We start from the raw sequence: 20288 nt of genomic DNA on the forward strand, positions 1-20288 counted from the left end.
GGGTCTCTCACTGTTGTGGCCTCTCCCGTTGCGGAGCACAGGCTCCGGACGCGCAGGCTCAGCGGCCATGGCTCACGGGCCCAGCCGCTCCGCGGCATGTGGGATCCTCCCGGACCGGGACACGAACCCATGTCCCCTGCATCGGCAGGTGGACTCTCAACCACTGCGCCACCAGGGAAGCCCTAAATAAATATTTTTTTTAAACTTTATTTATAAAAACAGCAGGCCAGATTTGGTCTGTGGGCTGCAATGTCCAGCCTCTGTCCTACTGGGTGAAGACCAACACAAAGCTCCAGCCTGTTTTTCCCCTTCCAACTCCCCTGGGTATAAGAGTAAACAGGCACATTCATGAAGAGGATCTCTTAATTCTATTTAAAGCTGCACGTATGAAAATAAATGATTTAAACTGGAAACACATGGTCAGGCTGATTTCCATTCTGGCTCTGAAGTCGCAGACTACTGCCTATTTCTGTTACTGTGCCCTTTCTCAACACTAAGGGCATCCAGTCACAGGGATTACAGGCTGGCAACCTACATGCACTGGTAACTCTTGGTTCCCAATTTAAACCTTATTATATAAGACGACGTGTCCAGGGTGGTGGCTATGGCTTGAATTACATCCCGCCAAAATTCATGTGTTGAAGTCCGAACCCCTGGTACCTCAGAACATGACCTTATTTGGAAATAGGGCTGTTTCAGATGTAATTAGTTATTAAGATGAGGTCCTTTGGGCGGGCCCCTAACCCAGTATGACTGGTGTTCCTATAAGAAGGGGAAATTTGGAACAGACATGGGCACACGGAGATGCAGGGGAATCAGGGTGATGCACCCACAAGCCCAGGAACGCCGCAAACTGCCAGCAAAGCACCAGGAGCTCCGGGAAAGGCCGGGAACCCCAGGCCCTCCGTCACAGCCTCAGAAGGAACCAGCCCTGCCCACACCTTGATCTTGGATTTCTGGCCTCCAGAACCGTGAGACAGTAAATTTCCGTTGTTTAATCCACTAAGTTTGTGGTATTTTGTCAAAGCAGCCCTAGCAAGCCAACGCAGTGGTTAATTTGTATGTCCTTGTCCAAGACAAAGGAACATGTCACGGGTTCTTCATGGAGAAGCAACACACCAGCTCAGGCTGTCATTCGCGTTGGGGAAAAGGTGTCTAAAGTGCCGGGCACTCGACAGCGTTCAACGTCCTCACGCAAGCAGGTCAGCAGGTCGGACAAACTCTAAGCGCCAACCCACTCGTTAGGAGGGAAAACACCAGAAAAGCTATGTTTCCACAGACTGTCTGCGGCAACACATAGATGAAACGCCGGCAGGGCGACGTGGAAAAGCCGTCAAAGGCAGGGGAATGGTTACCTCTGTCCAGTACTGCTGCTTGGTCTCTGCGTCCATGTGAGCGAAGCCCCCCAGGACAAGCGCCTTCATCAGCGTCCTCTGCACGGGGCTGGACAAGAAGTTCAGAGGTGGGCTTCGGCTCGCAAACTGCTTGGCTAGGTTCCACCAGCTTTCACACTGGATTACCAGGTTTGCCCTGCAGGGAGAGACAAGACGCATTACTTGCTTACACTGCATGTGCACTAAGTAAACAAAGTGCAGGGCTACGAGCTTCAACTTCTGTTTCAAGTCCAGCACAGACAACTTGGTATAGACTTTGGAGTCTTGTATTCAGACCCAACTAGCCATTTGTCAACGTAAAGTTTATTTAATCTCTCTTAATTATCAGTTTCCTGATCTATAAGATAAAGATAACAACAGTAATAACAGCCCTAAATTTCATGGCTGAGACTGATGAAATGATTAAATCAGATACTTCATATGAAGTGTTTGCAACACTACCTAATAAATTACAAGAATTCAATAAATAGTAGCCAATGACAGTAATAATAACAATCATTTTCCTATATAGTAAGAAAACTGAAAACATCTCCAGAATTTGTTGTAGAAAGCACTAAAAATTTTACTTTGCAAAATTAAATTATTAATTGTCAAATTATCAGTTTTTCTCATCTTTAAAATGGGATAATACTAATGCGATAGCTGAAAATTCAAATAAGACTATTCTATATTAAAACTGTAAATTACTGAATTAAATATGTTACTCATAAAGATTCTCTGATGACAAATCCTTGAACATCTATGCAATCTTCAGTCGTAACATGGAAAAGCCCTGTTTGCACTTGTAACAAGACTATGATATATTTTTTAAAACACATTGCTCCAAAAACGCTGGGTCTACCTAAACCTTAGGACCGTGTAACCGTTCACCACTTGAAAAGACTCCACTGAAGTCGCACATGTCAGCTCACCTCTCCCTTCTCTCCACCAAAGTGACGAGCAGCTGCACTGTGTCATTTGCGAGGTCCTGCTCACTGCTGCACACCGAGAGGTTGCTGAGGACCTTCTGCAAGAGGTAGCCGACAATCCACTGAGAGCCCTCTGTGTCTGCTCCAAACGCTGTGCTGAATGGCACGCTTATCTTCAGAGAAAACAAATTTTTTAAGGTCAGAAAGAAAGATCTGCCGGAAAAAGGAAAGAAAACAAAAACGAAAAAACCCGTAGAGAAATCAAACTGAAATTAGCACTAAATCAGAAGTATTGCTTACTTCACACCAATTTTCTAAATGTATTCATTTCCAAAGTCCAAAAAGGAACATCATCAATCCACTGATGTTTCCCAGTGTGGGTTTCCTATTAGCTTTAATTATTCTCATATTACATACACAGTCACACATTCACACCAAATACAAAGAACATAAATTAATCCATTCCCAAACAGTACTCTGAACTTAATATAGGTTAAAATAAGCAGAAATCACATGATATGCTCTAGGAAAAGTTAACAAAACGGCACGCTGTCCACACAGTTTTCTCCAGTGTGGAAGATGCTCAGCTCTTACTCACATTCTGATGAGAAAATCACCAAGAAAAATGTTCTCATTTCTATAATTCCCATGCTCATAAATCCAAACGAAATCAAACGGTTTTACATTCTGACCTGATCGTACAGTTTCTCATCCACCAGGAGATAAGTCTTTGCCCAGCGTTTTAGAAACCAAACAATATCTTTGCCCATCTGAGGGCTTAGCAGGTGCGTGAGATCTGCCCTTATTGCCCGAGACTCAACTTCTGAAACTCTGAGAACAGCAGACAACAGCCTGTAGGTACAAAAAGGAAGTCATTTATTCCTTTATCAGTTTATTGGCTGTCTAACCATATTTTTTTCCTAAAAAGCCCTTTTCTGTTTCTCAACTCTCTGAAGTTTTCTTCAAGAGGGTTGGAGACAGATGCCCCATTTTACTGCTGACCTTTCAGGAAGCAGGAGAAAAGGAAGAGAGTCGTGGCTGGACTAGTCATGGCCTCTGTTGGGCTGTGATTACACGTGCGAGTCTCAGCACTACTGTCTAAAGAGATTTTTCAGGTTCAAAACAGAGAAATGCACACAGTTAAAAGCTACTTAAAACCCACGGACACTGGTCGTTTTATGGTGTGGGGACGGGCCAGCGACTCATCCAGAACGTTCTGAATACTCAGTCTTGTCTCTAAATCTGACAGTCCTATTTATTTCCTAACAAACTTGACTTTTAACGTTATTTTTAAATAAAAATGTTGCTAGAATTACCTACATAAGTGCATGTATTGTCCTTTCTACACTACCGAATTCATACGCTGAGCAGCGTTAACACAGCACGATATGCAGACCAGTAAAAAAAAAAAAAAAAAAGGCTTTGTTCTGGGTTTGGAAGGGGGGCACAAGGGATCTGTATTTAACCTGACTTTAGCTAAAAGGCAAAGAAGCAAAGGACTTAGGCGAAAGAGCCCATCATGACACCATTCTAGGAATATCAGCGCTGAGGCAGGAACGCTGCTTTCATTGCTGCTCTCAGGGTGAGTGAAGCCATCTCCCTGCTGTGAAACCTCACGGCAGTTTCAGCCCCTGACCCACTGCTACCTCCTTCGCAGCTGGCGACATCCCCCTTCTCTGACCGTCTTCTTTACACAGGTGGGTTTACGGTCTTCTTGTTTCACTACATACACTCGCTATGCCAACAGTGCTCACAGTTTTAAAAATGATTTTAGAGTGTATGTGAGCAAAACTAAGCCAACGATCTCACAATGCATTTTAAGTTGAAGTATCAAATTTTCCCCATAAGAATAAAGAGCTTAAATGATGTAATCTGCAGGCTCTCAGAACGTGCACTAAGCAATCACAGCAACCATGTAAATGTATGCACTGGGATTTAACTACCCTAGAATTCTGATACCCATCACCATCCATGTGAAAGAAAAACAAGTTTTTCTTTCACAGTTGGAAGCTTTACACGTTCTTTTTCGCCTTAAATTTTTATTCCTATTTCATTTCCCCACAGACTATTATCCTAATATAATAAACTTCTTATACTCGCTTTATCGATCACACCATATACTTCTCTGAAACAAGTATGTATAGATATTAAAATATAATTTTTAAAACTTTCCAGTGATAAGACTGTGTTAAAAATGTCTTCTGGATTGAGTTATCGTTACAAAACTTAGTAGTACACAATTGAGCAAAATATCACACAAATTTAAATAAATTATTAAACACATTTATTAAAAATGAAACTTTACGTACAACACAGGGAATACAGCCAATATTTTATACTAACTATAAATGGAGCATAAACTTAAAAAACTGTGAATGACTATATTCTACACCAGTAACTTACACAATATTGTAGGCCAGCTATACTGCAATTTAAAAATATTAAAATAAATAAATAAAACGGATGTATCTTAATAAGATTAATGTGGCAGGGTTTGATTTTTCCAAATTAGTCCATGTGTAATTTGATTCCTGTTTTTCATTTCAATAGATATGAGCACTGAGAAAACGCGTTCACATAAATTAATGGGAGGCGTCTTTAGAACAGTGGGGTCCCTCAAGTACGTGAAGTAATAAAGCTCACGCTGACGGCACCCTGTAACACCGACAGGTCTGTAACACCCTGAGGTCTGCACACCTGGCCCTCGGGCAGCCGGCCTCCTTCCCACGGCACTGACAGTCTGCTAACAACCGCGCCATTCCCTTACTTCTTCCCTCTCCCACACGAGGAGCTTGAAAGGGGGAGCAATCTGTCTGCTCTAGAACAGTGCCTGGTACGGAGTAAGCACTCGATAGTTACTTGTCAAATGATGATTTCTTCAAGAAATGCAAACCACTTTCTTAGTAAACAAGGTCTGTCTCCCTCCTGCCGTTCAATGTCACACTCGCTCTTTGGACTGAAGAACAACGGTGACTCCTGTTGTTCCGGTCCCCACCTCAACCCTTCACAGGCTTTGCTCTCAGACACCAAAATGTTTTGCTCCCTCACTGATACCCAAGACTGGCAAAAATTGAAAAAGCACTGAAAATACAAGGAAAGCATTCCTGAGGGTACTGCCCAGGCAAGAACAGTGACACAGAACACAACAGGACAGCACCCTGAAATGAACTGACTCCGCAGTTAACATTCACCATGAACCAAACCAAAGCAATTACTCCACCTAATGCTGAAAGCAATCCCAAAAGGAAGAAATAAAACTTTTCCAATAGAGCATTGACATTGACATTTTATTTCAAATCAGAGAATGCAACAATAAAGGAAATAAATTCCCAAACATTTCCTTGATATCCACTTAACAGTTTAATTAAAAAAAAACATATTTTCTATTGCACAGGTTTAAATGGTATCTATGTTATTTTGCATTAAAATAAAAAGAATGAGGGGACAGCACCTTGTTTGAGTTCATGATTTTGCAACAGACAAAAACCAATATTATGTCATTATTCTCTCTGTCTGCAACCTAATTTAAAGTTTAAGATGCTGAAACTTAAATTGCTGTTTTCAAATCCACTTTTAGGAGGATATTTAGTTCAGGTTCATCCCTCCTTAACTTCACCATCAAGAATTAATGGAAGTTTTACCACTCCTCTCAGGAAGATCACAGTGAATTCTTTCATCTGAGGCACACTGCCATCTTATAACAGGGCTCTCAAGGTTCACACACACTCAGGACAAATATTTCTACTTTATGAGAGGCCAGGAAAGCCACCGGAAAGTCATTCCAGCTTCCTGAACAATAAATACGTGTTCACGTTCACCTGGTTTCTAAGAATTTCCCACTCTTGGTGCTTTCATTCAGGTGCCTGAACCCGCATTAGCACTGCTTTCTGATGGTCAAGGGCTGTGTCTGCAGGAATTAGACCAAATGTCCCTTCAAGGCCTCATGCATCCAGAATAACCTTACACTTGTCCTCCTCGGTACTGGACACAGCTGCCAATTCCCACCAGAGTGGTACCGCTTAAATGTGCTGAGTACTTGCCATCCTTGTTTGTTTCAAGGCTTCTCCGAGTTTTATCTTCTTTCGTGTGTCAGCTTTACAACCCGCCTGTCCCTCGAGTCATCTACCCGTCAACTCAGAACTTATAAAACAGAATCAATTACAAGAGCACAGCTATAGAGGTCATATTACCTAATCACAGAATCTGTTCTGTTGTACCCTGGGATGGAAGAAGCCTTTTCTCCTGGAGATCCCAAAATTTGAAGTGTTGTATTAATGTCAACTTCAGATGAATGCTTAATGGAATATTCCATTATTTCTGGAGGTATTAGCGGAGTCTCTCCCTGAGTATCATCAGCTAAGAGGTAGCCTTCAGTTTAAAAAAAATTAAAAATGAACACTTAACAATCTACATTTAACAAATTGTACTATAAATGTTTTCAGTTTTATCTGATTTATATACACCATATAAATTGATGTAAAAGTAAATTATACATGTTAATATGTTAATTCAAGTTTGATGAGAAACTTTCTGTTTCTAAGATAATTAACCCTCAAAAAACACAGGAAAGGACAAAGGACAAAAGTTTTATTCACCAATTTTATAATTCATACTGACATGTAGGCTTGTTATTCTGTAATCTTTTAATAATTTTCAGTACTATATTCTGTAAAGTTAATAGGAATTCTACTATTATCTTTATCAAAAGTCAGTATTTGGGAATGCCTTTCCAAACATTAAAGTTGTGTGTTTTTTTTCCCTGATTATTTAAAATACAGAAACACTGACAACATGGTTACAGAAGAAGACCCTAAAGAAAAGTAAGACTGCTGGGATTTGAACTCTGGCTCCAAACATTAACACCAGTGTGACCAGGGCTGGTCTCCAAGTCTCAGATTCTTTGCGTATAAGACGGGGTGATAATTAACAATGATAGTAATAATAACAGCAACAAGGACAACCATAATACCTAATAATAGTACTAATGCAGGGGCTACAATGAATTCCACATAAAACATGTGGTACAGAACAGGCACTGAACACGTGCCAGCCAGTACTGTAGAGAGAAGCAGCCGTAGCTCTGTGACATACCACAGCTGTATCCAGATCTCAAGCCAACCCTACGTATGAACTACCATTATTAACTCAGGAAGCTTCTCTTGGGGCTGAGACTACTCTGCTGGCAATGACATTTTACAAAGAAACAACCAACCGACCTGTAACTAAAATAAGCCAGTGGATATCTTCGTACAGATCATCCAGCACCTTGCTGTCGGCAGAGCCTGAAGCAGGTGAAGCGAGGAGCTGCTGTTGCCGCCGCTGCAACTGCCCGTGGAGCCGCGTTACTCTTTCCTCTAATAAACTACAAGAAGGAAAATATCAACGGCTTCATGAAGCTCAGTAAGCACAGACCCAGAACGACTTATTGCCACTTATTAGACAGCAGAAATTAAGATGTTAGCACAAAACACATATACAAAAATATTTATTATGTACACAATGTTCTCATGGCGCTATAAGAATTGTGATTTATTGTTTATGACATAGAATTAAAACATCGCTTTACAAACAATCAAGGTTTATTACAACAGGCATTTGAAAACCGGTTATTCCAAGATGTTACTGATACGGGTCCCATCACTTCTCATACCATGTTTTCCATAATCTCTCTGCCATCTATGCTGTGGTGCCTGGGCTCCAAATGTACAAGCCAAGGAACGCAATCGTGAGTGTGTTTCTGTCCATTTGTTCCGTGTGCTGGGGTACGGGGAGGGGGTGTTTAAAGTCTTTAAACACTTTAAGTGCTCGCCGGGGGATTGTGAATAGACAGTATTTGTCCATGGGGTGTCTTTGGACTGTGTGTACCTTGTCAGGAGAGGTATACAGTGCTCTGCAGCAATGCGTCCTAGCATTCCTACACTGGCTAGTTGATCTGAAAACTGGTCTCGATCATCCTCCTGCAGTTCACTTATCTCTTCTTCCTCACGAGAGGCCACTCCGTTGGCAGTCTGTTATCGATGAAAGAAATAAAGACGGAGCTGTCACGTAACCGCAACACCACACGCGAAGAGGAAGGCCGAGCAGAGCCATGCCGGCCGCCCAGGCAGGTACCAACAAGGGGGAAACTCGAAGAGCAAGAGTGGGGGTATGGCCCCCCCCACTGTCGCACGTAAACACAGCCAGTGCACACCTCCCACCCACCTCCCACACCAGAGACTTCAACTTCTGTCACTGAAAAGATCTGACACCTTTAAGATCCACAGTCCTTTGGATATCACCTGACAACTAACAGGGCACAGGTGGGTTACTGAAAACTAAGGAGATGAAGGTAACTACAAGCCACATCCCACAAAACACGAACCTGTTTAGACTTTTGCTCTCCATCTGATGCTCTCAGCAAGTCCTCTGAAGGAGCTCACCTATGTTTCTAGTATTTATTATACGATGAAATAGATTTTTAATTACAATCTGGCTTAAAACTTACCAAATTCCTTGTGCCATCGGGAGCTGCTAGGTGGCACTGAATATAGGAATTGAACACTTGAACTGCGTGTTGGGTGAAAAAGCCTTTGTGGAAATGCTTGTCGTCTTGGACCAGCGTCAGCCAGGACTCCAGCAGCCTGTCGTATGCTTCCATGTACACCATGTCGTCTTTATCCAGCTGAGAGCAAAGGACATTCACAAGACAGATGGCCAGAGAGTAAGACGGACATCACAGCAAGCATCCCACAGCCAGACAGACAGGGTTACAGGTTTTCCTTTAACAAAGGTTCCCAATTATTAATCAATGATCAAGCTAACTGAGCTCGTCTTAAAATTAACTGATCAATTCAAACATTGCAGTAAATATGTGTAGGCTTTTTATTAAACTTTCTAAAATCTTTCTAACTTAATCTAAATTCTTAGGCAAATAGGAATTAATGTTTATTTCTGTAAAAGACTAGCCATTCAGCGCTTTGCAGATGTGTTTTTCAAACAAAAATAATGTTAATGTTTTTCTGTAGTCAAGATGAGAACTGTTAGATTAAAGTAAGATTAAATGATTTTAGAAAAACTGAAGAATGATGAGAACAGACTGGCCTAATTAGCATATTTAAGAACACATGGGGAGAGCTTCACAGATGCTCCTTGACATTTTATTAGAAACCAGGAAGGCAAGGATGGGCCTCAAAGAAGCCGGAGGAGGGCGCAGAGGCAGGAGGGCCCTCGGGAACAGCGCAGCACGTGTAAGGACCCACGGGGAAGCCCCATGGACGGCGAGCAGACGGACTGGAAGGAGCCAGGCCTGGATGCGACCACCATGTACAGGCTGGGTCCTAACACAGCTTCAGAGTAAAGGATTCTGCCACTTGAGGAGGAAGAGCTCACACGGAGGACGCCAGACAGCTCTGCTCATCTTCTCACATGCCGGCAAGAATCCACGTCCGAATTCTGCCATTAGTTAGTAATGTGGTACATAATTCAATCTTTGCATCGATTTCTTCATCCACAAATTCACTAGATCACTATTCAGTGAAACTCGGAACACTTAGGTGTCAAGCACTATGTTTGGTGCAAAAACATAAATAACATACCATTCATTGACTTTCAAGCTCAACCCAATGGAAAAAAGTGAGAAGCAAGCAAAGCACTTGCAGAAAATACACTACAGGCCACAAGAGGTAAGCATACACTCCGGGGTCAGTTTTTAATAACGGCATCTCTCGCAAGTAATTTGTTAGAAATAAAGGAGCAGAGCCTTCGAGCTATGTATTCCACCTGAAAAGGTTCTGTTTGGCACAGTTTCAGATGTTCTGTTAATATGTAGCGAACCAGGAACCAGGAACACGAAAGGTCTACAGGTCTGGTCTACAACTTGCTCTCCTGGTTTCCAAAACAGGCCTCAACCTACAAATACACCAACTCTAGAACCTCCATCAGAGAACGCCACCCCAAGCTGTTATTTCAGCAATTTGTCAATGACTCAAAAAAGAAAGCAATGGGAGATCTACTTCTAGTATTCCAGCGTAAGCTGGACCATCAGGATACCACCTCCAGATGAGAATACACAAGCGCCTAAGGAGCTGCTTCCAGTGAATGGTGTTTTATGTCTTTCGCTTTTATTAACCCACGGAATACAAAGAAAAATTGTCATATTCTGGATCAAATGAACCTTTAAATTTTTAAAAAATATTTAAAAGTAATTTTGTGGGGACTTCCCTGGTGGCACAGTGGTTGAGAATCCGCCTGCCAATGCAGGGGACACAGGTTCGATCCCTGGTCTGGGAAGATCCCACATGCTGCAGAGCAGCTAAGCCCGTGCACCACAACTACTGAGCCTACGCACCACAACTACTGAGCCTGCATGCTGCAACTACTGAAGCCCGTGCGCCTAGAGCCGTGCTCCGCAACAAGAGAAGCCATCACAATGAGAAGCCCGCGCACTGCAACGAAGACCGAACACAGCCAAACATAAATAAATAAATAAATTTATTTTTTTAAAGTAATTTTGTGAAAACTTTACATAAGACTAAAGGGAAAGTGAAAAAAACTTCACTAGATAATTTTATTAAGAATTTTAAAATAGCAAACCCAAATTTTATTCCTATTTTTCTGGCCTTGAAAGTGTTTATACTGAAAACAGGCAACATTCTTTGAATGTAACTAACTAGGACATGTTCACGTTGTGAATACTGGACTCCTACTATTACCTGTGGTGTTTGTGTCCTACAAAGTCCCCGCAAACACTGAATTAGCTAATACTCTGGTCACTGCAGCTTTCACCATGCGCAGGTGGAGAGGTCAGTGACCACCTTGTTTATGTGTGCTTCTGTGTACAGACACCTTATTTCACATGCACTGCTGATTCATGGCCAGCAGCCTGTCCAGCAAAGCTCATCTAACACCCACATTTTCTCCCTAAGGCTCACCCCACCCTCCCTGCACTTGGGCACAGCACCCGGAGGCCGTCGGAAACAGCAAAATCATCCTATCAGTCATTGCACTGCAAGAACTTCAATATTTTGTGACAGAATTTTGGAAAATGCCGTTTCACACAAAAATGCGAAAAATGAAGCACTGGAGACGGTGAGAAGGACACCTGTTTATGGTGTGAGGGTGAAAACAACAAGGCAGAGCGCGACCGCCCGGCTTGACCCCTGCTGGGAACAAGCAAGCCGGCGGATCATACGTTTTGTCACTCTTTGCACACACATGTCCATGAACAATCATGAAAAGTTCCACAAGTGCTGATTTTGGGGTTGCAAAGGATTTTTAGCAAGGAAGTGAATTTGTAAATATGGAATCCACAAATGATGAGGACCAACTGTACTTGCAAAATCTAACTCTAGGAGGTTCTAACTTACTACTAATGCTGGCTCTGCTCGCTCATGTACCATCAAAATGCTTTACACTTTTTAAAACCTTGACAGCTCATAATTTTGTTGAAGGACAGCCATATTCCTGGTTCCATAAATGCAGTATAACATATTCATTTAGGTTTATAAATACCAATAAAAATGATCAATTCAACCAATATTTTTCATTACATCATTTATTTCCTTCCAACCCCTTTTGTAAATACTGCTTTCACCATCAATATAATTACAAACCATATTAAGTAAATGCTGTTGCATGAACATCAAAAAAGATACAGAAATACTGTCAGTATCCTTTAGTAAACTCTAAACTCACAGAATATTGGGTGAAGGTTTTCCATGGAATAACTGACTGGATGGGAATGCCATATTTTCGTTTTGTCCTTGGAAATATACTGTTTGCTCATAAATTATTGAGCTCGAGAAAACTGATCACCTAAAACTCAGTCCCAGATTTCACTTATACTATCAATTTTACCAACGTTATTACGGCTCAGAGTGCAACTGTCTCTTTACATTCACCTTCTGATTTGTTTTATCACTGAAACATCTTATTCTGACAATTTCCTTTTCTTTGTTACTATGGGCAGAAAAATGAAAAATTCTGAATTTCAAATAGCATCCAATGAAATGTTAAAAACAACAATCAACAACAAAACGTAAAAGATGGTTATTTCAAGACTTCTTGAAAGACTGTGCTATATTTTGGAAAATGCAATTAGAAAACTGAAAAATAATGAAGAGTAGCCATTTATTCTATTTGTGGTGATTCATTTCACTACTATACCATCCTTGTAGGTGACTCTATCATTCTTCCATTTTCTTATTCTTTTAGTCTCTTTTTTATTATGGATGGGAGTTGATGAGTAATGGTGAAATACTTCCCAAGATCATGAAATAGCAAAATGCTTCAAGATATGGGAGAAATCAGATCACTAAAAATCCATAATGTGTTTTAGACTTATACTAAGATAATTACATGGTAATAAATGTTCTTTTTGTTCTAAAGTCTCTAAGAAAGAATAAAAGTTACGAAAAACTGACATTTAAAATAGTTAGAACTGTTCAAAAACGAAACTCAAAAACTAGACCCTGGTGGTATACTGAGGGTTAAACAATGTTGTAAGAAAGAGCCGAATAAAACCTGTTCCAGCATCATCTGTTGTCATGGGATTGAGGATTCCGTATCGTTCACTATATGAAGCTTTGCAAGAGATTTTTTCTTTTTCTTTTTACTTATTATTAGGAAACATTCCTCTGAGAAGCAGGTGTGCTTCCTCTTTTTGCATGATATCCTCCTAAGGAACTGTATCTTCAGCCCCTTCTAAAAAGTCAAACTTGTATATACAGATATTACAGCCTGAATATCAAGACTGTACATCCGCCTGCCAATGCAGGGGACACAGGTTAGAGCCCTGGTCCAGGAAGATCCCACATGCCATGGAGCAACTAACCCTGTGTGCCACAACTACTGAGCCTGCGTTTTAAAGCCCGCGAGCCACAACTACTGAGCATGTGTGCCACAACTACTGAAGCCCATGCACCTAGAACCCGTGCTCCACAAGAGAAGTCACCGCAATGAGAAGCCTGTGCACCGCAACACAGAGTAGCCCCCGCTTGCCACAACTAGAGAAAGCCCACACACAGCAATGAAGACCCAACCCAGCCAAAAATAAACAGAAAAAAAATTTTTTTTAAATAAAAATTTTTTAAAAATGCACCAATGTTAATCTCTTAGTTTTAATAAATGTACCATGGCTATACAAGATGGTAATATTAGGGGAAACTAGGTATATGGGAATACCGTACTAGCTTTGCAACTTTTCTGTAAATCTAAAAGTATTCCAAATTAAAAAAAAAAAAAAGATACCATAAAGTGAAAAGAGGAGCCACAAAACTAGGAGATCTGCAATACAAATAAACCAATAAGAAATGAGTGTGCAGACTATATAAAGAATTTCTTTAAATCAGTAAGGAAAAGACAATCTGATAGGAAAACAAGCAACAGAGTAAACAAGCATTTCATAATAATAATCATGGGAATTATGTATTGATATGTATGAAAAGATGCTCAATGTTATTAGTACCTGGGAAAGCAAATTAAGATCATATTTCATACTGTGAGTCTGGCAGAAGCTGTGCTGGTGAAGATGTGGGTCAACGGGGATGCAGACACCACCGTGAGCATGGAGTCCAGTCACTTGAGCAAACGATGGGAAACTATCTTTTTATTACTATTATTATTCATTTATTTTATTTATTTGACTGCACCTGATCTTAGTTGCAGCACGTGGGACCTTTAGTTGTGGCATGCGGACTCTTAGTTGCAGCATGCGGGATCTAGTTCCCTGACCAGGGATCGAACCCGGGCCCCCTGCACTGGGAGCACAGAGTCTTATCACTGGACCACCAGGGAAGTTCCGGGAAACTATCTTTGAAAACTGAACGTTACATAGCCTATGATCCAAAACTTCCATTCTGAGGTTTAGACCTTAGGAAAGTCTCACGAAAGTTGCTAGGAAACACGTGGAGGAACGTTTACTTTAACACCGTAACGGCAGAAAAGGGAAACCCAAAATTTCCTTTACGGCAGAATGGGAAAACAAGGTGTGGTATAATATTCACACAACGACACAGCTTACCATATAAATGATCAGAGAAGTTAAGACAGGGAATGTTAAAATTTAGAACAGCGGCCACCTCTCCTGCAGGGGGGCGGGCAGCTAGCAACAGGAGTGGATGAGCACTCCAGTTACAGCAACCTCAGGACCAGGAAAGTTCTCGAGTTGGGCTGTGGGCTCTCCCACTGTCACTTTATTATCTGTTTTATTTTTTCTCTTCATCATATATGATATAATAAAGTCCTTGATGCTGGTTCTGAGGACAGAAGAAAAGGCATATAAAATGGCCAGGTAGCCTTTCTGAAGAGCCGACCAGATGGCGGAAGTGGAGCAGAAGAAGAAGCGGACCTTCCGCAAGTTCACCTGCCGCGGCGTGGACCTCGACCAGCTGCTGGACATGTCCTATGAGCAGCTGATGCAGCTGTACAGCTCGCGGCAGCGGCAGCAGCTGAACCGCGGCCTCCGGAGGAAGCAGCACTCGCTGCTGAAGCGGCTGCGCAAGGCCAAGAAGGAGGCGCCGCCCATGGAGAAGCCCGAGGTGGTGAAGACGCACCTGCGTGACATGATCATCCTGCCCGAGCTGGTGGGCAGCATGGTGGGCGTCTACGATGGCAAGACTTTCAACCAGGTGGAAATCAAGCCTGAGATGATCGGCCACTACCTAGGCAAGTTCTCCATCACCTACAAGCCTGTGAAGCACGGCCGGCCCGGCACTGGGGCTACCCACTCCTCCCGCTTCATCCCCCTTAAGTAGCCTGCTGGCCAATAAAGGTAGAGACTTGTCTAAATAAATAAATAAATTAATTAATTCTTAAAAAGGCCAGGTAGAGGCGTCGGACAGTAGAGTGTGGGAACAGTGGGCATGACGGGGGATGGGGGAGGCACTCGCCTCTCCCGCTCTGCTGGTGAGGGCGGTTCGGCGTTCCTTCCTTCCTCACAGTGTCAGTTGGAACCAGGTTGGCAATACGACATCTGCACGGGTTGCTGTGTGGCTGACAGGGTCTTGGTGCTCCGGCCTGATGTCAGGCCTGAGCGTCTGAGGTGGGAGAGCTGAGTTCAGGACATTGGTCCACCAGGGACCTCGCGGTCCCACATAATATCAATCGGCAAGAGCTCTCCCAGAGATCTCTGTCTCAACGCTAAGACCCAGCTCCACCCAACGGCCAGCAAGCTCCAGTGCTGGGCACCCCATGCCAATCAACTAGCAAGACAGGAACGCAACCCCACCCATTAAGAGAGAGGCTGCCTAAAATCATAGTAAGTTCACAGACACCCCAAAACACACCACTGGACGCAGCCCTGCCCACCAGAAAGACAAGATGCAGCCACACCCACCAGAACACAGGCACCAGTCCCCTCCCCCAGGAAGCCTACACAACCCACTGAACCAACCTCATCCACTGGGGGCAGACACCAAAAACAACGGGAACTACGAACCTGCAGCCTGTGAAAAGGAGACCCCAAACACAGTTAGTTAAGCAAAATGAGAAGACAGAGAAATATGCAGCAGATAAAGGAGAAAGGTAAAACCCACCAGACCAAACAAATGAAGAGGAAATAGGCAGTCTACCTGAGAAAGAATTCAGAGTAATGACAGCAAAGATGATCCAAAATCTTGGAAGTGGAACGGAGAAAATACAAGAAAGGTTTAACAAGGACCTAGAAGAACTAAAGAGCAAATAAACAATGATGAACAACACAATAAATTAATTAAAAATTCTCTAAAAGAAATGAATAGCAGAATAACTGAGGCAGAAGACCGGATAAGTGACCTGGAAGATAAAATAGTGGAAACAACTACTGCAGAGTAGAATAAAGAAAAAAGAATGAAAAGAATTGAGGACAGTCTCAGAGACCTCTGGGACAACATTAAACGTACCAACAGTCGAATTACAGGGGTCCCAGAAGAAGAAGAGAAAGAGAAAGGGTCTGAGAAAATTTCTGAAGAGATTATAGTTGAAAACTTCCCTAACATGAGAAAGGAAACAGTCAATCAAGTCCAGGAAGCACAGAGAGTCTCATACAGGATAAATCCAAGGAGAAACACACCAAGACACAAACTAATCCAAGTATCAAAAATAAAATACAAAGAAAACATATTAAAAGCAGCAAGGGAAAAGTAACAAATAACATACAAGGGAATCCCCATAAGGTTAACAGTTGATATTTCAGCAGAAACTCTGCAAGCCAGAAGGGAGTGGCAGGACATATTTAAAGTGATGAAAGGGAAAAACCTACAACCAAGATTACTCTACCCGGCAAGGATCTCATTCAGATTCGACAGAGAAATTGAAACATTTACAGACAAGCAAAAGTTACGAGAATTCAGTACCACCAAACCAGCTTTACAACAAATAAAGGAACTTCTCTAGACAGGAAACACAGGAGAAGGAAAAGACCTACAAAAACAAACCCAAAACAATTAAGAAAATGGTAATAGGCACATACATATTGATAATTACCTTAAATGTAAATGGATTAAATGCTCCAACCAAAAGACACAGACTGGCTGAATGGACACAAAAACAAGACCCGTATATATGCTGTCTACAAGACACCCACTTCAGACCTAGGGACACATACAGACTGAAAGTGAGGGGATGGAAAAAGATATTCCATGCAAATGGAAATCAAAAGAAAGCTCGAGTAGCAATTCTCATATCGGACAAAACAGACTTTAAAATAAAGACTAATACAAGAGACAAAGAAGGACACTACATAATGATCAAGGGATCAATCCAGGAAGAAGATATAATAATTGTAAATATTTCAGCATCCAACACAGGAGCACCTCAATACATAAGGCAAATGCTAACAGCCATAAAAAGGGAAATCGACAGTAACACAATAATAGTAGGGGGCTTTAACACGCCACTTTCACCAATGGACAGATCATCCAAAATGAAAATAAATAAGGAAACACAAGCTTTAAATGACACATTAAGCAAGATGGACTTAACTGATATTTCTAGGACGTTCCATCCAAAAACAACAGAATACACTTTCTTCTCAAGTGTTCATGGAACATTCTCTAGGATAGGTCATATCTTGGGTCACAAATCAAGCCTTGGTAAATTTAAGAAAGTTGAAAGCATGTCAAGTATCTTTTCCGACCACAACACTATGAGACTAGGTATCGATTACAGAAAAAAAAACTGTAAAAAATACAAACGTGGAAGCTAAACAGTACGCTACTAAATAACCAAGAGATTACTGAAAAAAATCAAAGAGGAAATCAAAAAATACCAAGAAACAAATGACAATGAAAACACGACGACCCAAAACCTATGGGATGAAGTAAAAGCAGTTCTAAGAGGGAAGTTTATAGCAATACAATCCTACCTCAAGAAACAAGAATACAGAAAGAAGAACAAAAAACCCCCAAAGTTAGCAGAAGGAAAGAAATCATAATGATCAGATCAGAAATAAATGAAAAAGAAATGAAGGAAACAACAGCAAAGATCAATAAAACTAAAAGCTGGTTCTTTGAGAAGATAAACAAAATTGATAAACCATTAGCCAGACTCATCAAGAAAAAAAGGGAGAAGCCTCAAATCAACAGAATTAGAAATGAAAAAGGTGAAGTAACAACTGACACTGAAGAAATACAAAGGAACATGAGAGATTACTACAAGCAACTATATGCCAATAAAATGGACAACCTGGAAGAAATGGACAAATTCTTAGAAAAGCACAACCTTCTGAGACTGAACCAGGAAGAAATAGAAAATATAAACAGAACAATCACAAGCACTGAAATTCAAACAAAAGCCCAGGACCAGATGGCTTCACAAGCAAATTCTATTAACACCTATCCTTCTCAAGCTCTTCCAAAATATAGCAGAGGGAAGAACACTCCCAAACTCATTCTACGAGTCCACCATCACCCTGATACCAAAACCAGACAAAGATGTCACAAAGAAAGAAAACTACAGGCCAATATCACTGATGAACACAGATGCATAAATCCTCAACAAAATACCAGCAAACAGAATCTAACAGCACATTAAAAGGATCATACACCATGATCAAGTGGGATTTATCCCAGGGATGCAAGGATTCTTCAGTATATGCAAATCAATGAATGTGATACACCATATTAACAAATTGAAGGATAAAAACCATATGCTCATCTCAATAGATGCAGAAAAAGCTCTTGACAAAATTCAACACCCATTTATGATAAAAACTCTCCAGAAAGTGGACATAGAGGGAAACTACCTCAACATAATAAAGGCCATATATGACAAACCCACAGCCAACATCAGTCTCAATGGTAAAAAACTAAAACCACTTCCTCTAAGATCAGGAACAAGACAAGGTTGCCCACTCTCACCACTATTATTCAACATAGTTTTGGAAGCTTTAGCCACAGCATTCAGAGAAGAAAAAGAAATAAAAGGACCCCAAATCGTAAAAGAAGAAGTAAAACTGTCACTGTTTGCAGATGACATAATACTATACACAGAGAATCCTAAAGAAGCTACCAGAAAACTACTAGAGCTACTCAATGAATTTGGTAAAGTAGCAGGATACAAAATTAATGCACAAAAATCTCTTGTATTCCTATACACTGATGATGAAAAATCTGAAAGAGAAATTAAGGAAACACTCCCATTTACCACTGCAACAAAAAGAGTAAAATACTTAGGAATAAACCTACCTAAGGAGACAAAAGACCTGTATGCAGAAAAATATAAGACACTGATGAAAGAAATTAAAGACGATACAAGGAGATGGAGAGATTATACCATGTTCTTGGATTGGAAGAATCAACATTGTGAAAATGACTCTACTACCCAAAGCAATCTACAGATTCAATGCAATCCCTATCAAACTACCAATGGCATTTTTCACAGAACTAGAACAAAAAACTTCACAATTTGCATGGAAACACAAAAGACCCCAAACAGCCAAAGCAATCTTGAGAAAGAAAAACGGAGCTGGACAAATCAGGCTCCTAGACTTCAGACTACACTACAAAGCTACAGTAATCAAGATGGTATGGTACTGGCACAAAAACAGAAATATAGATCAATGTAACAGGATAGAAAGCCCAGAGATAAACCCACGCACATATGGTCACCTTATCTTTGATAAAGGAGGCAAGGATATGCAATGGAGAAAAGACAGCCTCTTCAATAAGTGGTGCTGGGAAAACTGGACAGCTACATGTACAAGAATGAAATTAGAACACTCCCTAACACTGTACACAAAAATAAACTCAAAATGGATTGAAGACCTAAATGTAAGGCCAGGGCTTTCCTGGTGGTGCAGTGGTTAAGAATCCGCCTGCCAATGCTGGGGACACGGGTTCGAGCCCTGGTCTGGGAAGATCCCACAGGGAACGAAGCAACTAGGCCCGTGCACCACAACTACTGAGCCTGCGCTCTAGAGCCCGTATGGCACAACTACTGAAGCCTGAGTGCCACGACAACTGAAGCCCGCGCGCCTAGAGCCTCTGCTCCGCAACAAGAGAAGCCACCACAACGAGAAGCCCATGCACCGCAACGAAGAGCAGCCCCTGCTCACCGCAACTAGAGAAAGCCCGCACACAGCAACAAAGACCCAACTCAGACAATAAATAAATATATATATATAAATAAATACATACATAAATACATAAGTAAATTTACTTTAAAAAAATAAATGTAAGGCCAGAAACTATAAAACTCTTAGAGGAAAACATAGGCAGAACGCTCTATGACATAAATCACAGCAAGATCATTTTTGACCCACCTCCTAGAGAAACGGAAATAAAAACAAAAATAAACAAATGGGACCTAATGAAACTTAAAAGCTTTTGCACAGCAAAGGAAACCATAAACAAGATGAAGGGATAAAATATTCGTAAATGAAGCAACTGACAAAGGATTAATCTCCAAAACATACAAGCAGCTCATGCAAGCTCAATATCAAAAAAACAAACAACCCAATCCAAAACTTAGCAGAAGACCTCGTTTCTCCAAAGAAGATATACATATTCCCAGCAAACACATGAAAGGATGC

At 41.3% G+C, this 20288-nt stretch overlaps 2 protein-coding genes across 7 annotated transcripts in view; one reads left to right on the plus strand and one right to left on the minus strand.

The window, feature by feature from the left end:
* Positions 1-20288, minus strand: part of XPO4 (exportin 4) — a 99034-nt gene that overhangs the window by 11835 nt on the left and 66911 nt on the right. For 5 of the 6 annotated variants that reach the window (XM_073794930.1, XM_073794927.1, XM_073794928.1 and 2 more), the window contains 7 exons: positions 8787-8963; positions 8168-8310; positions 7519-7664; positions 6493-6670; positions 2995-3154; positions 2306-2475; positions 1356-1530 (listed from right to left, as the gene is read on the minus strand). In XM_073794930.1, coding sequence (XP_073651031.1) covers positions 1356-1530; positions 2306-2475; positions 2995-3154; positions 6493-6670; positions 7519-7664; positions 8168-8310; positions 8787-8963 — 1149 coding nt within the window. The remainder of the gene's footprint in view (positions 1-1355; positions 1531-2305; positions 2476-2994; positions 3155-6492; positions 6671-7518; positions 7665-8167; positions 8311-8786; positions 8964-20288) is intronic. The other variant, XM_073794932.1, reaches the window with a different exon arrangement.
* LOC109547051 (small ribosomal subunit protein uS19) lies at positions 14576-15075 on the plus strand. Its single transcript, XM_019936911.3, has one exon. It carries the CDS (start codon positions 14596-14598, stop codon positions 15031-15033), a length of 438 nt encoding a protein of 145 aa, XP_019792470.1. The 5' UTR covers positions 14576-14595; the 3' UTR covers positions 15034-15075.

The sequence above is a fragment of the Tursiops truncatus genome, chromosome 18 (assembly GCF_011762595.2).
Source record: "Tursiops truncatus isolate mTurTru1 chromosome 18, mTurTru1.mat.Y, whole genome shotgun sequence".
Taxonomy (NCBI): domain Eukaryota; kingdom Metazoa; phylum Chordata; class Mammalia; order Artiodactyla; family Delphinidae; genus Tursiops; species Tursiops truncatus.

Excerpts from the sequence above, each read along its gene's own strand:
- LOC109547051 (XM_019936911.3), top strand. The coding sequence starts at position 14,596 with ATGGCGGAAGTGGAGCAGAAGAAGAAGCGGACCTTCCGCAAGTTCACC.